This window comes from Balaenoptera physalus (genome assembly GCF_965194825.1).
Source record: "Balaenoptera physalus genome assembly, chromosome: 2".
NCBI lineage: Eukaryota > Metazoa > Chordata > Mammalia > Artiodactyla > Balaenopteridae > Balaenoptera > Balaenoptera physalus.
The window spans coordinates 22450384-22467977 of NC_138883.1; the positions used below are offsets into that span (position 1 = coordinate 22450384).

Here is a 17594-nt window from a genome sequence, read left to right on the forward strand (position 1 = left end):
AGATGTGGCTGAAAATTTACAACACATGAAAGAGATTAAGCTACAGATTCCATGATCTCTATGGGTCAGAAATGGGATAACTACAAGTAAAGCTGTACGTAGTCATATCATTGTAAAACCATTGACACTCAAAGGCAAAGAGAAAATCTTAAACAGAGCCAGAGCTGTAAGGGGCAAATTACCTTCAAAAAGAAGCAATAATTAGAAATGTCAGCTGACTTTACTTCCAAAAGCATAATCAACTTTACTTCAATTAAAAAAAAAAAACAATGAAAAAAAGGGATACTGACATCAGGCTTAGTTTGAAAGATGCAAATAATAAACACAGGAAAAGTTAGTAGAGCTGGTTCTGTCACTAACTTGTGTGATCTAAAGTCGTTTTACCTTTCTAGTCCTTTTTTCATGTTACAGTTTGGATTTGAGGTTTTTAATTTTAACATTGTACAATTTTATTCTGACTCTTTGTCATAGATTACTGATATGCTATTTTGTGTTCACTGTGTAATAAGACCTGTTGACTACTTACATGTTAAACATAGTTTTTTATTTTACTTGTGTATAAATTACTCTCCAGGTAGACCTTAGTTCTCCCAGGCCTCATCTGTATGTTTCCTGGATTGATAGTCTAGGTCCTACAGCTGGTGAACACTCAGGCAGGATGGTATTACTGTACATATGCCAATTTAGAGAAGCAGGGAACAGAGGGTATGGAAATATTAGCTTTTTCTTTCTTTTCTTTTTTTTTTTTCAGAAATGAGAGTGGCAATAGAGATAAATTGTTGAAATTCTAACTCTACTTCTTTTAATCCAGACTATTTTAACCTTGGTTCTCCAGAACAGCTAAGTCCAAACAACCAAAGTGAAAAAGGATTTGCTCATTTGTGACTCATATTCTGTTTCAGCTGTGCTCTTCCTTCAGTTGAAGCTACTTTCTTTCTGCACAGTTCCCCAAGGAAACCAACTTATTCCCCATATAAGTGGTGTTCTACCTTTTAATTTTGGCTGAATTTAGGAAGTCCTCTCTTTTCAATCAATTGTTTTGTTTTGACATTCTCTTTAAAGAGTTATAGATGATTTGTTTTCTGGATCCATACATTATTTTTTATTCATCCTTGGCTAAAATATCTAGACCAGAAGTTTCTCAGCAATTCAGGGTATGTGGATTTTCCTAAGTTTTACTCTTTGTTCCTTTGGGTTTTAGTTGAATCCTCTTTTCAGGTCGATAGTTCTGTACAGCTCTGGCTAACTCCCTAATAACCTGAAGAGAGCATTTGGACAACTGTGATCCTAGTTTGTACTAACAGTCCAACATGTGACCACGTGGTTTTCTGGGATTTGAAATCTTTGAAAGAATGAAAGATACTCTGATACAGAATTCGGCGGTGCACTTTTTTTTCAAAGCAGAAGTCACTGTGACAGCTGTTCATTTTCCTGTTTATTATAGATCTGAGGTTTCTGAAGGAATGTTTAGAAGGGAGGAAGGCTTTCTCTTTTTCAGATATGTTGGCTTTGTTATGTTTCTAAGCATGGGTGGCACATCAATCTGATGGTAATAGAAAGATGGAATAGGTAGTGACAGATGCTATTTAAAACCAGATGTTAGAATTGGGTCTTAAAATATTTATATTTACTATTTTTATATTTCTATTAACATAACTTAGTTCAAAATTTTCTCTGATATAAATTCTCTTTGGGAACCCAGATAGTTCATAAATAGCTTTAAAATCTCTAGGCTATTTGTATCTGGAAGTTTTTTAAAGAGAATAAATCTCCCTTCATTGTATCCTTTAATTTAGTTAAAAGAAAGCTTGGAACAATCAATAGGCCAACTGCGGAGTCAACGGTTACTGAGAAACTCCGGAGGGAGAAGTATTTCTGTTACAAGTCTGAGTACAAGTGACCTCGATGGTGGCACTGTGACAGGTAACTCTTCAGATGTTCTGAAAACCTTTTCTTTGTCTTAAAAATATTCCTGAAGTACATATTGAATACATGTAGTATTTAGACAAATATAACCCATACATAAAATCATACAAGTAAGGTGTTAGAAGATGCAGTCAGGGTTTTAGAGTGAATATTTTGAAGTATGTTCAATGGAACTTTGATATTCTGAGTCTGTTACTTTTGTTCTTCTCAGGCTCTGTGGACCATGTAGAGCTTCACCTGACAGAACCTTATTTAATTGTCTGCCTCCAGTCAAAACACACACACAGATAGGATTTACTGTGTGGTGTACTTTCTGGATTAGAAGTCTTGTCCTAGGTTCATAGTTTTTCAAAAGTCTCATTATGAAATATCCTGTGACACTTGTTAATAACGGGAATTTTATCCTTGGTGTGCAGCTCGATTTCAATGGCTACATAAAAGGTGATAGCACTTAGTTTGCATATAATTATACTTTCCTACAGCACTGAGGTTCATGTTTGAATAGAAGAGACTTAGAAAAGTCTGCAGTGAAGAGAGGCAATTTAGACAGAGTGAACATTAGTAGCTTGTGTTGTTAATATCGTTATTGGTCATGATAATAATGATTAAAAATCACAATCAGCTATATTTCTTTATGTAGTTTAGTTTATTCTGATTTTTAAACACCATTCAGATTTTAGATAATTTGTTATTTGAAAAATTCTGTTTTATTAGTATTATTTTAGGGAGTCATAAAAGTTTTTTTTTTTTTTTAGCAACTTACTATTTTTATGTAAGAGAAAATACTATATTGCTTCTTTGAAAAGTACAGCCAATTAGAATTTTTGATGTGTTCTAGTTCCAGGTTACTTCAGTTGTTCATTTTATCTGCTTTAAGAGCAAGATAAGTGCCAATTTTGTGGAATTTTATGGCCACAGCGAGATATTTGTTTGTCATTGTCTGTGGGAAATAATCCAGGTTGAGGGCACATGTATATATCCATGTCTGCTGTGTATTTCCTGAGTAAAATTTTAGATCGTTTCTTCTCATGTGGTGTTTTTAATCCTTTCCCTTTTCTTTCTTCTGTAAAGAGAGCCACCGTTTTCCACCTACCTCACCTCTGAAAGACTATGGGGATCAACAGGGTATTAAACGAAATAGGTCCAGAACTGGTGTCCGATTTGTTCGGGAGACTGATGACATGGGCCAGGTATTTTGTACCCATTCTGTAGTCTGGTTCCTTGCATTTCTATTTAAATCACTAACACTTGAATTTTATGGCTGTATTTTAACTAAGAATTTGATCATCACTAACTTTGTAATGATTATTATTTTTTTAAACCAAGTAAAGTATTTTATTTTCAATGTGTTGATCATCATCATACATTTATTTTGAATTTTGTTATGGAGGATTATATTTTGTAGAACATTTAAAAGTGAGTTTAGCTGGACATGTTTTGTTTCCTTGCTCAGATGGCTTGCTCTTTTCCAAGCTCTGCTAAGTCAGCTAGTTTCTATTTTGCTAAGTTTAGTTTAGTATGAACAGTTAGTCTTTGTGTGGTTAACCTATTGATTTTTCCACTAGTGTTTTTCTGATTGTTGAATCATTGATGAAGCCACTTTGTATTAAGCAGGAATTCTAGACTTTTTCTATGCATTCACTAAAGATTTTGAAGGTATTAGTTCTATAGCTATATTTCTTTTTCTGCTTCTTTAAACTTCTATGCAAGAGCTGAAAAATTTTTTTTTTGTTATTGCTTTGGGTAGCTAAATTAATTAGATAAGGACTAGGAGATGTTGCTGACTTTGACATCTTTGTTTTGGTAGTTTTAAGATTGAGGACTCAGAGTTTGTTAGGATACTCATCTGTAGCTTTCCTTTATTATAACATAAGATAAAGAGATAACAGAACCAAGTGCATTAGAAGACGCCTTGTAGAAACTTTTCCTTGACAGTGTTATTTTTTGGTAGGTGCACCTTGCTAGTGTGGATTATGTGATAAAACCTAGAGCAGAGAACAATATCCTAATATTACTTACTCTTTCATTTGATTTATTTAGTGCCTTTGTCCTGGGACAAAGTGCTGGTGCTTAGAAACAGTGATGAGCAAAAAACCTTGCCTTTTCACGGAGCTTACAATTTAGAGGGGGAGCTAGATACTAATCAAAAAGTATGTAAATACACCCATAATTATGAGCCGAGATGCATGCTCTAACAGAAGGAAGCATAGGGCTATAGGAGTGTTTATAGAGAGACCTGCCCCAGTTAGGGAAGGCTTCCCAAAGAAAGGCAGATTGAGCTGAGATCCGAAAGTTGAGTAAGAGTCATTTGAGGTAGAACAAATACCTTGGCAGGAAGGAAGATAGCACCTATGAGTAATTTAAAGAAGGCCATGTTGCTAAAGAAGTGTGAAACCCTGAGACCGTGCACAGCCATGTAAGAGGGTGACAATTTGAAAAGATCACTCTGGCTCTAGTGTAGAAAATGGAGTCAGTGTGGGTAAACCAATTAGAAGGATATTGCTGTGTTCTGGGTGTGAGCTGATGGCTACTTGGATTAGGATAAATGGAGTTGGAGAGAAAGTGGTAGATTTAAAAACTATCTGGTGGATAAAATGAAAGGTCTTGAAGATCAGATGACCATTTCGGGAGGGTGGGAATGAGTGAAAAGGCGGTGTCAAAGATGAGTCCTAGTATTCTGCTTTGCGAAACTGGAAAATCATCATGGCAAAACCTAAGTGAATGGTTTGTTGTTCATCTGCTGTATTACCTCTCCTCCTTTCTTTTTAATTGTTCTTCCTTGTTTTAGTCCATTTCTTATATGACCTTTAGCTCCATATGACTGTGTACTTTCTTAATGCCCCAGTGCAGCATTTGTGGTTCTGTTTACATATCTGTCTCCCATGACACTTGTTTCCCAGCACAGTTGCTGGCACTGGTTAGTTGCACAATGTGAATTTGTTGAAATGAATCAATTTGTTATTTCTGCAAGTCTGTATAACTTAGTTTTTTATTATAAATTATAGCCTACACATACATGTATAGCATACATATTTACCATTAAAAGTACAACAATATGAAAAATCCATGTAACTACCACCCAGACCAAGAAATAGAGGTTTATAATACACCCCAAACCTCTTTTACACTCCTCCTTTCCCCAAGGGCTATCAACTATTTTGACTTCTATGTTAATCATTCTCTTGATTTTTAAAAATATCTTTACTACTTATATCTTGCTTAGTATTGCCTGTGTTAAACTTTATATAGATGGAATAATGCAGTGTGTATTTTGTAACTCTCCTTTTCCATTTAATGTTTTGTTTTCGGAGTGTAGGTAGGTTTGATCATTTCATTTTCACTGCTGTGTGATACTCCGCTGGAGGAATATATTGCAATTTATCTCCATTTCATTCTTAGTGGACTTCGGTTTGTTTTTAGTGTTCTCATCATGAACAGTGCTGCTCCACACGTTCTTGTTCATGGTTCCTCATGCATGTGGGCAAGGGTTTCTTGGCAGCATGGGGTGGCATGCTGAGGCATGTGGTCTAGTTGAATAAAGTTCCGTAACACAGCCATGCTCATTTGATTATGGCTACTTTTGTGCTATAATGGCAGAGTTGAGTAATTATGACACAGGCCATAGAGCTATAATGGCAGAGTTGAGTAATTATGACACAGGCCATAGAACCTGAAAGCCTGAAATATATGCTGTTGTACTGTTTACAGAAAAAGTTTCCAGACCTCTTTTCGAGAGTATCTATAAAGAGTGAAATACTGCACTATAGAGGATGTAATGGTTAATGTTACATATAGTTTTAAAAACTTTTCTTTGAGAGAAAAAATTTTATTAGGTCTTGATAACATTATAAATATGGGTATTATTGCAAAGAGCAAGTTCTTATTCTTACCCTCAGTGAATCTTCATGGAAGAATTCAACAGAATCCTAAATGGATAACTTTGTTTTGCTTTTATTAGTTTCATGCTTTTCATCAGTCCCTCCGAGACCTCAGCAGTGAACAAGTTCGCCTTGGAGATGATTTCAGCCGGGAACTTGCCAGAAGAAGCCGGTAAAAGCTGAATATGATTTTTGTTGAGGGATGAATTATTAGAAGAATAAAATAGGTTCTATAATTGACATGTTTACATGAATTTCCAAAAAAAAGTGCTATGTTTTTATGCTATATTTTAAAGTATATTCATAGAACAGTTCAAAACCCTTTGAATTTACAGTGTATCATGACTCAGTGTTAGACAAATTAATTTCATATTTTTAAGAACATTTTATTTCATGCTGACATTATGGAGAGATATGTTGCAAGACCTTAGTAAAGAGGTAGATTTGCAAATACATTGGAGAGAGAGACAGAGACCCATTGATCGACATTGGAGCAAATAAAAGCATAATGTGGAATTCGTCAGTGGACATGAGTCATTGTAGAATCTGACATTTTATCTTTCAGTTGAAATCTTCAAAAGCTAGTTGTTTATGTCCGCCCAGGTTTTGCAATTTTGTCAATTCTGGGTAGTCCCTAAGAGGTATCACTTTATTTAAGATTTCTTCACTGTCTTCATTTTCATCATCAGTGGTGACAGGTGACTTTCATTTAGAGGCCATATTTTTCAAGGAACAAACATTTATCCCATCTCAAAAGTCATAATCTATATACAGCAATGATTAGAGAACAAAAAAGGTGAATTGAAATTTGTTTACTAGGTTCACTTGCTAACTCGTACTCGAGCTAATGAAATCATTCTACATGCCAGTTTTGTGTTGCTATAGCAAAAAGAGTCAAAGCTATAAATGTTAAATCTGAATATCAACTACAGTCTGCATAACTTATCTGCTTCTGTAGGAGGAAGGCAGGAAATTTAGTAATAAGAATAAAAGACCTTACTGTTACCTTTATTACTACTACCACTAGTAAATATTATTGAACACTTATTTCATGTCAGGTAGAATTAGGTTTAATTGTTACAACAGTTCTAATGAAGTGGTAATTATTATTTTCCCCATTTTTTTGGTTGTGGAAACAGGGGCACAGAGGGATGGAGTAATTCAGCTTGTTGGAGATCAAAGGAGGGATGTGGTGGAGTCAGAATTCAAATCTAGGCAGTAAAGCCCCAGAGTGTCTGCTCTGTACCACTTATAGTACACTGTGGTTCAAGATCATTTTCACATATAGCTGACATGAATAAAGCATTTAAATTCCTGAATTTTAAACTATATTATTGAGCTGTGTTATTAATCTTTTAAACTGGCAAGGGTTAGTTAATTTAATACTTAGGTATTTATTTCTGACAAGTTGATAAACTCAACAGAATGGCATTAATATTCTAATACAGTATGTTCTTGGAATGGCTTTATTATGTAGCTTTTCCACATTTGAAGGAAGGGTATAAATTCAGCATTAGGAACATGAGTTTCAGGAAGTAGTTGTCCTGTAGGAAGATACAGGGGAAGTTGCAGGGATGGTTTAGTTGACTAGTTTAAATGGTCATTTGGACATGCAGCGGTGGACTGGGAATCTTCTGATCCATGGGCTGGTACCATCTGGTCATAGTTTGTGTGACCTAGGGGCATGTGTAAGGCAGAGAAATTTTATTAAAGCCAAAATAAGAGTCAGTTTTCTTTTGAATCCTGGTGGCTTAACGTTGTGGATGAGGAAGATTTAGGATCCAATTCTGCTTTACTTAGACCACAATTCTTAATTCATGTTTATAAAAATTCTGGGTAGGAAGTTGTTAGGTTTAACTTCCTACATGATTCAGAAAGGTTGATATTCTCATTTACTTACTAATTTTTAATTTTTCTTGACATTTATTGCAAAAGGTACAATAAATAAGAGTACACTTATTATTTATAATAAGTGTACTTATTATTATGAGTAAACTTTTAGAAAGCAAACTTTTAGAAAGGATTATATAAAGTTAACTGAGAACTCGCCTACTTTGGATGCCATATGAAAAATTGATTAGAGGAGGGCGAACTAGAAGACTGTTGCATTAGCATGAGAGATGATGGCTTGACCAGGATTATGGCAAGGGAGAGATGAACAGGGATGTTTCAAGTTTTTTTTGAGATCACAGAGCTAGGATGTGGCAATGGATTGGATATGAGGGGTAAGAGAGCATAAACCAAGGATGACTCTCAGATTTCTGACTTGAGTAACTGAATAGATGGTAAATCCACTTCCTGAAATATGGAAGACTGGTGGGGGTAGGTGAGGCATAGAAATTAAGAGTTTGGCCTTGGATATGTTAGGTTTCAGATGCCAGTGAGACATCCAAGTGGGAATGTAAAATATGCAGCCAGGTATTTACTCTGGAACTCAAAGGAGAAGTCTCCATTAGAGAGATAAATTTAAGTGTGGTAAGCATGTAGAAGTGGTATTTGGAACTATGGAAATGGATCATATCTAGAGAGAAACTGTAGGGAGAACATCAAGGACAGGGCTGAGTGCCCAGGAGTTCCAATATTTAGAAGTCATATAAAAAGAGGAGCTGGCTTGAGAAGAAAGAGCTAGTGAGGTATGGGAAATCCAGCAGCACATGGAACCGCAAAAGCCAAGAAAGAAGTACAAGTAAAGACTTTATCAGAGGTCTAAAGACTTAGAAAGTCTACCGTTTAAGATAACTTCTTTCTGAGGAAATTACTAAGGACATATGAGTAAAATAAAATGGCAACCAAGAAAAAGGAAGATATAGATTATAAGAAATAGTAGAACTAACCCGAGACTTCAGTGAAAGTAATTTCCAGCATGATAGCCATATAGCAGGCCCAGAAAGTAATCACTGAATTCGAGCAGGAAGTACGTGTCCTTTGAGAAGAATGTAGTCAAGAAGAATGGAGTAGATTCTTAGTAGATGATTCAGTAATAAGTGGGAGAAAAATATCAATGATGTGATAATAAGGCCTGTGTAAGGCCAAAAGGTAACGGAAAACTCTAGGAAAAAAAAAACACAGGAAAGTTAGTGATCCAACTAGGAAGCTGACTAAAATGTGAGCATGATAGAATGTAAGCAAAAAGCATTAATTCTCTATGATGGAGTAATTCATAATGGGTATAAATGTATTAAGTTACACAGGTAACCAATAGAAGAACTGAAAATAGTAATAAATTTATCTGAAATTGGAGAGGAGTGTGAGTTAAATATTTCAAAACAGAGTTGAAAATATCTAGAGTTGAAAATGATGGAGGTAGCCAGCAAAAGAATTGAGAACGTATTAGTTGAGCATGGTTGCCAGCGGGGGTTGGAACCAGATAAGTGTGAGAGAGAAAGAGCTTTGCTTTTCTTTATACGTTTTCCTGTACGATTTGATTATTTATCATGTGTGTTATTAATTTGCTGGGAAAAAGGTAATGGGAGATAAATGAGTGAGGACAGAGTTTGTACAGCACACTCAGATGTAATTTGATTACGAATTCCTGGAGAGGATGTGAGATCAAGAGTTTTGTCCTCCTTACCTCTTTCATTCTTCTTAACTTAAAATGGGAGATATTGCAGCGAGTTTGTTTATTGAAAGTTATCTAGTATAGCATTGTTTCTCAAAGTGTAGTCCCCAGATTGGCATTATCAGCATCACCTAGGAATTTTTTTTTAAAAATTAATTAATTAATTAATTAATTTATGGCTGTGTTGGGTCTTTGTTTCTGTGCGAGGGCTTTCTCCAGCTGCCGCGAGCGGGGGCCACTCTTCATCGCCGTGCGTGGGCCTCTCACTATCGCAGCCTCTCTTGTTGTGGAGCACAGGCTCCAGACGCGCAGGCTCAGTAGTTGTGGCTCACGGGCCTAGTTGCTCCGCGGCATGTGGGATCTTCCCAGACCAGGGCTCGAACCCGTGTCCCCTGCATTGGCAGGCGGATTCTCAACCACTGCGCCACCAGGGAAGCCCCCTCACCTAGGAATTTGTAGGGGTGTACGTTCTTGGGCTCCATTGCATATCTACTGATAGATACTGTGTTTGTAACAAGTCCTCCAGGTGTTTCATAGGTTTGCTAACGTCTAAGAACCACTGCAGCAGAGTATTATGTAATAACATATTATGATGTTGTAAATTTCACGAATTATGTATATTTTCTCAAATAGCCAACTTAAAAATACTCTTTTTTTGTTATGTGCCTAGGTCCGATGCTGAAACAAAAAGGGCTTTGGAAGAACTGACTGAAAAACTTAATGAAACCCAAAAACAAGAAGTGGTGAGAACTCTTTATTTATAGAAAGTTTTATTTCATACACAGGTGGTAGAGTGATTGAGCTGGTCATAATCACAGTGAAGTTTACTAGATTTTAACTTTTTGGGTAGTATATGCCATTTTGTCTAAAAATATGTTCTTGCACCTCTTATAAGATATTCATGAATTTTAGGTATTTAAGTTTGAAATATTTATAGTGGTAGTATATTAGAGATAGAATTAATTTTTAGAGTTATGAATATTTGAAAGAGATTTTAAATTTTATTGACTCAGTGATATTGTGGTTTTTATTAAATGATATTTGAGAAATACAGAATTTTTTGGTAGTGACTCTGTAGCACTCCCCATTAAGTATTTTCAGGTCATCTCACAGAAGCGTGTAATCAGCATTGCTGCAAAGAGCTCCTTGCTCTCTGTTTTTTGTTTGACATGGTGTTGATTGAAAAAAACCCCTAATTCTCGAGTTTTATTATCTCAAACTCAGATTGTTGACACTCATTATTAAGTGATTTCTTTTTATCAAATCACTATTCTTGATGGAATTAAAATAAAAAATGAAGTACATACATTGTCCATTTCTTTGCATCATCAGGTTTTTTTTTTTCTTTTTTTAGGAGAAAAATATCATTAGAAATTGTCACTAAACTTGCAAACTTAACCACTTCAGGAGCAATGTGTATTCATTCATTTACCACAAAAACGTTGTTTTTGTAAGACAAGGGATAGTAGCAGAATTTTCTTAACTTGTTTTATTAAAATTGAGAGTTTCCTAATAAAAGCAGATAATTTTTCTCCAGTTGTAACTTTTCTCCAGATGTTACTGTGTTTACAGTTTCTTACATAGATGTGCTGAATTTATTTTGGAGTTTGAATTTATTGGCCGCATATGCTGAGATGGATATGCTCTATTTTCAATGAGATCAACTTATTTTCTCTTATTTTTAATTTAAAAAGGTTGGAGGTGCAATGTATTTATAGAAAAGTACATGTATTATTAATTATATAGCTTGATGAATTATTACAAGGTGAGAACACCCATGAAACCACCACCCGGATCTAGAAATAGAACATGGCCAGTGCACAAGAAGCCTCCTTATTCCCCCTCCCAATCACTAATTTCTCCTTTTCTGACCACTATTTTGACTTTTAAACCTATAGATTAATTTTGCCTGTTTTGAACTTTTTATATAAATGGAACCATGTAGGGCATTTTTTTTGTGTCTGACTTCTTTTGCTGATCGTGATTGTGATATTTCTGGCTGATGTGTCATGTACTTGCAGTTTGTTCATTTTTTATTGCTCCTTAGTATTGCATCGTATGGATATACTGCAATATATTTTAACATTTTATGATAGGTATTTGAATTATTTCAAATTGTGGGCTATTACGCATAATCTACTGTCACCAATCTTATTGTTTTAGCGCACGTGTTTGCATTTCTGTTGGTATGTAACATGGAGTGCAATTGTTAGGTGCCTTCCAATTTAGTAGATACTGATAAACAGGTGTCCAAAGTGGCTTCACTAATTTACACTCTTACTAGCAGCATATGAGAAATTGTGTTGCTTTTCAAAGACTTGGTATTATTAGTCTTTCATTAGTAGCCATTATGTTAGGTGCTTACAGTATCTCAGCATGGTTTTATTGGCATTTTCATGATTACTAATGATGATGAGCATCTTTTCATATGTTTGTCGGCTATTGGCTATTTTCTTTTTTGAAATGCCAGTTTGCTTCTTTTGCCCACTTTTTTACTGGCTTGATTGTCTTTTTGTTATTGATTTGTGGGAGGTTTTTATATATTTAGTATCCAACCACTTTGTCAGTTATCTGTATTGCAAATATTGTCTCCTGTTCTACAGCTGCTGCTTCTTATTTTTAAAACTCTCTTAATGGAACCTTTTGTTAAAATTTAATTTAGTTCATTTTCCATCTTTTCTTTTGTGGTTAGTGCTTTTTTGACCTATTTGAGAAATTGTTCCCTATCTTAAGATCATCAAAATATTCCCTTATATAATCTTCTAGAAGGATAGTGTTTTACCTTTCACATTAAGATCTAGTATGTACTTGGAATTGATATTTGTTTCTGGTGTGAAGTAGAGGTCATACATTTTATATGGATATCCAATGGATTCAGTTTCATTTACCACCCTTTCTCCACTACTTTACAGTCCTGTCTTGGTCATAAATCAGATGTTCATATGTGCGGGCATCTGTTACTGGACTCTTTGTTCAGTCATCTAGTTAATACATCTATCCCAGTGCTCATATCACACTGTCTTGATTACTGTTGCTTTCTGATAAGTTGTAATATGGTAGAGTAAGTCCTTTTACTTTGTTTTTCAAGCTTGTCTTGTTTGTTTTTTACTCTTTGCATTTCTGTATACATTTTAGAATCAATATGAAATTGTTTAAAAACCTGCTGGGATCTTGATTGGATTACATTGTTTCTGTAGGTCAACTTGGAGAGAATACAAATATTTACATATTGAGTTTTCCAATTATGAACACAGGAAATCCCTCCAATAATTTTTTATAGTTTTTTATCCAGAGGTCTTATATTTAATACATTGTTTATAAGATTTATGCCTTGGAGTTGATATTTTTATGCTGTATTATAGAGTATCATTTAACATTTAAAAAATATAATTATCCTTGTTTTTCATTTGGAGGATCTACCCTATTACATTTAATGTAAATATTGATTTAGTTTGTATAAATCTACCATCTTAACTATTTGCTTTCTATTGGTTCCACCTCTGTTGTTTTTAAAATTTTTTCTTCTGTCCTTTGGATTTATTAGTTTTCATTTTTCATATTTATTATCTTGCTAATTATACCTTATTTTGTTATTCTTTTTATGGCTAATGTAGGGATTAGAACATGCATCCTTGATTTATTAAATCTAGTATAAAGTAGCACTTTAAGCTCTTCCTAGCAAGTGCAAGGATCTAAGAAACTAACTCCATTGACCTCATTCTCCACTTTTCTGTTACTGTCATGTATTTTAATTCTATGTTTAATCGAGCCACACAAGACATCACTATTATTATTTTATATAGTAATTGTTCATTTAGATTTACGCTTATATTTATTCTTCTTTGTTTTACATTTCTTTGTATGTTCTTTATTCTTTGTACATCTCTGAGATTCCACGTATGCCTTAGGAACATACTGTAAAATTTCCTTTAGAGTGAATCTGCATATACCTGATAGAATTCCATTTAGAATTTTATTTAGAGTGGGTCTTTTGGTGACAGATCCTCTCTATGTTCATTTTTATAATTTTTAAAATTTGTTTCTTCATTCTTCATTTGGAATGTTTTCTTCTGAACTTTCATTTAGTTCCTTTCTTCAGCTGAATCAAATCTATTAAAACCACCCACTGATTTTTATTTTCAGTTATTACATATTTCGTTTCTAGAATTTTTATTTCTTTTCTTTTTACTTTGTAGTTCTAATCCTCAATCTGTGTATCTGTGTCTCATAACTCCATCATCTGGATCTTCTATAGGTCTGTTTCTATTATCTCTTATTTTCCTGGGATTTTGATCACATTGTTTTTGCCTTCTGTTTACTTTTGATTGTCTAGTTATTTTTGATGACAGAAACTATTTCATTCTCTTCAAAGTAAACTTGCATAGATAATTTGATAATTATTATGTATGAAAGGACATGTTTCCTTTTGGTTACAGATTAGATTAGGGGCCATAGCACTCATGAATTACCTTATCATTTATTGTTGAGATATTTCAGTGTTAAACTTTAGGGCCAGGTTTCAACTATTTCTGATTCATCCTTACTGCTAGTGTATAGTCCTTCAGGATTCCAGCCCACAGGCTGGGATGTGGGGATGGAGAAGTTTAACCAGGGAACCCCTTCCTGGGAAGGGCTCTCAACTTGTTTTTCCTCTTTAACCCTACGCATCTGTTGAAAAACTATTCAGCTTCTCAGTGTCTCTGCTGCCTTTTCTGAAATGGGCTGATATTTGAGAGAGAAAGGATAGACTGACCTCTTTGGATTTCTTTATTCTCTTGCATCTTGGTCTCATATGTCTTTATCTCTTTAGCTTTCCAATGCCTTAAAACAGATATTTAAAGTATTATTTCTTGCTATTTAAGTTATTTTCAGTGGAAGGATTGGTCTGAATTATCTAGTCTGTCATTTTTAGAAGTGAAACTCCCTGAATCTTTTTATATCTATCAGATTCCATTACTATGTTTGTGATTCTTAATGCACTTGTATGAGGCTTCTATTACTTGCTACATAGGTATACAACTCGTGAGCATGCTTGTATCGAGGGCTTTGATCCAAACTCAGATATCTTCAGTGTTCTGCTGAGATCCTTATAGATCTGACTAAGCCGTGGACATATCCAGTGGTCATGCTGGTTTTTGACATTGTTAGATAGGTGGGATAGTTTGAGTTTGGGGAGTTTGAAATGCTAATTCGCATAATGCACATTACATTTTTTAAGTTTCACCTTTTGCCATTTTTACAAGAGAACCTGAGCTACTTCATTTATATTTCTTTCATATAGTAAGTAAAATTAGCAAGTACTGTCTATATAGTCTAGAGTGTTAATGTGGGTCTAAAATATAACCACTGAGTTCAATCTTAGCAGCTGAATTCAAAGAAAGCCTGAGTTCTCTCATCATTACTGTGCATCAAGAATTATCCCACATCAGATAAAAGCTATGATTGCACCGCTATTCCATAGATGTCACACCTCACTAGTGCTCAGTTCTTTGGTGTAATTGGTTTATACAACTTGCTTGTTTACTCAACTGTCCAGTGGGCCCAGCTCATCAGGGCACATCTTTTTATATTGTCAAAACCTGGAAGATCATACACACCTAACTGTGCACTTGGTTGAATTGTTCATCTGCTAGTTCCTCACATCAAGCTGTGATGTTACACCTTGTTTTGTGCTTTCTGTAATTTGCTTTCAAAGTAGGGTTGTCTCATAACTGTACAGAGAGCATCTCAAACCTCACATGGGTGTATGTAGTTCTGATTAAGAAACAATTGCCTAATGTAAAACTTAAAAATAATATTGTGGAATTTTAGAAGGTCTTCTGAAGGCCACATGATGTTTACTATCAATCTGTTCAAGGGTTAATATAGATTTGGTGACTCACTTATTCCAACTGAAGTCAACATTTACATTTTATAACTGTTTGACATATTGTGTTGTATTTGTGAATTCATGATAGCATGTTGTCAGGGAAGATGCAGTTTTGTTGTTTGAGCATTAAACTTCTCAGAGGCTGCAGCTGTGTTCCCCCCTCCAGGTTTAAGTTTAAAATAAAATTACCAAAGTGATGCACGTTCACTGTGGAAAACTTTTAAATATTGTACAAATATATAAAGAAAAATGAATGACTGCTCCTATCTCCCACCAATTTCACTTTCTTTTGGTAACTCCTGTTAATCATATTTATTGTGCATTATTCTGAGATTGCAATTATTTATCATGCATTTTCTCAGTAACTAAAATACATCTTAAAAGTTTATAGAACACATTTTTCTTTGAGGGGCAAAAAGTATTCCTATCAAACACGCCAAGATTTAATTTGTTAATCCTTTGGGAATCATAATTTTGTTTGTTTTTTTTTCAAACTGCCCATTGGAAGGGAGATATTATTTATAGCATGATGCTATGGAAAATATTTTCTGTTAACACTTAATCGTGATAATAAACAATATTTTGTGCGCCTCATACCACAGGGGAAGTTTTAGTCTATTAGTTGTCTAGGCTTTACCCGCTTGAGTGTGATATGAGTGCATATTAAGTTTGATTATTTATGGAAGAAAAAGATAATTTTATTTTGATTTCTGTAGGAGGGTCACTATTTAAATTAAAAATGTAAACGTGGATCCAGCTACTTCTGGAAATGTTGATCATTAATCGACTCTAAAAACTTTCTCAACACTGTGTTTAGTCAGATAGCTATTGCATAGATTACAACAGCAGGATATGTAACAAATACTTACTGGAATGGATTTTAAACCAGCAGATATTACTAAAGATCTGAGGAATCAACATATTGAAAAGCCAGAATACAATCCTATAAACAGAATGCTTTTGCTTTTGTTTCACCTCCTTTCATTAAATGCTAACTTTAAAGGTATTCTAATTTTTATTCTGTTATTTTGCTATTTTAATTTATTTATTTAATAAATTTATTTATTTATTTTTGGCTGTGTTGGGTCTCCGTTGCTGCATGCGGGCTCTCTCCGGTTGCGGCGGGCAGGGGCCACTCTTCACCGCGGTGTGCGGGCCTCTCATTGCGGTGGCCTCTCTCGTTGCGGAGCACGGGCTCTAGGCATGCGGCTTCAGTAGTTGCCGCACGTGGGCTCAGTAGTTGTGGCTTGTGGGCTGCAGAGCTCAGGCCCGGGAGCTGTAGCGCATGGGCTTAGTTGTTCTGCAGCATGTGGTATCTTTCCGGGCCAGGGCTCGAACCCGTGTCCCCTGCATTGGGAGACGGATTCTCAACCACTGCGCCCCCAGGGAAGTCCCTATCTTGCTATTTTTATAACTAAATTTAGAGATTCAGGACTTTTTGATATCTTAGTAGTAAATTTGATTGATTGGTATGTACTCTGAGAAAAATGCATTTTTTAATATTGGGTGATGTTGTTAATATTTTTCCCTTAGGTCTTACAAATAGAAAGTAAATGTGAGGAGGCAATAATAACTGCAGTCCTTAAAATAATTTTTATTATTGGGAATTATCTTATCATTCAAAAGTTACAAGTATATGCTGTGTCCTTAGGGACAAAGTCCATGCCATTCTGTTTAGAACTGTTTTTACTTGCTCTTGCTTTGGTCTTCCCTGTCTCAGGAAAGGGCACCACAATCCACCCAGTGGTCACCTAGGATTCACTCCACATCTTTTTCTACATACCACGCTTCCAATCCATTATCAAATCTTGTCCTTTTTATTTCTGAAATCTTGCTCAATTCCATCTGTATCTGTCTAATACTTCTGTTCAGTCACTTTTATTGAGTTCACTGCAGTAGACTGCATTGAACTTGGTCTCTTACCTCCTACAATTGCCCATATCTGTGCTGACAGTTACCAAGTGATTTTTATTTTTTATTTTATTTTATTATTTTTCATTTTATTTTTTATGTTTTGGCCACGCCACACAGCCTGTGGGATTTTAGTTCCCTGACCAGGGATTGAACCTGGGCCCTCAGCAGTGAGAGTGCAGAGTCCTAACCACTGGACTGCCAGGGAATTCCCCCATGTGATTTTTAAAAATTGTCATCATAGTGAATTACTCCCATGCTTTTTAAAATCCTATCTGAGCTTTTTCTTTTTCAAATTCCTTAGCATAGCTTATACTCTCTGCATTATCTGGCTTTTTCTATGTTCCTTGAATTTGCCAAACTCATTCCTACCTTATGGTCTTTGCACTGGCTTCACTTTTATTTCCCCAATTTTTTGCACGGCTAGCTCCCTTTTGTCATTCAAGGCTCC

General features: G+C 35.1%; 1 protein-coding gene across 5 annotated transcripts in view; it reads left to right on the top strand.

Annotated features, from left to right (window-relative positions):
• CEP128 (centrosomal protein 128) overlaps nt 1-17594 on the top strand; it is a gene marked incomplete at its 3' end in the record, with an annotated part of 432096 nt that overhangs the window by 45753 nt on the left and 368749 nt on the right. For all 5 annotated transcript variants that reach the window (XM_082451219.1, XM_082451220.1, XM_082451221.1 and 2 more), the window contains 4 exons: nt 1797-1923; nt 2998-3116; nt 5885-5976; nt 10034-10106. In XM_082451219.1, coding sequence (XP_082307345.1) covers nt 1797-1923; nt 2998-3116; nt 5885-5976; nt 10034-10106 — 411 coding nt within the window. The remainder of the gene's footprint in view (nt 1-1796; nt 1924-2997; nt 3117-5884; nt 5977-10033; nt 10107-17594) is intronic.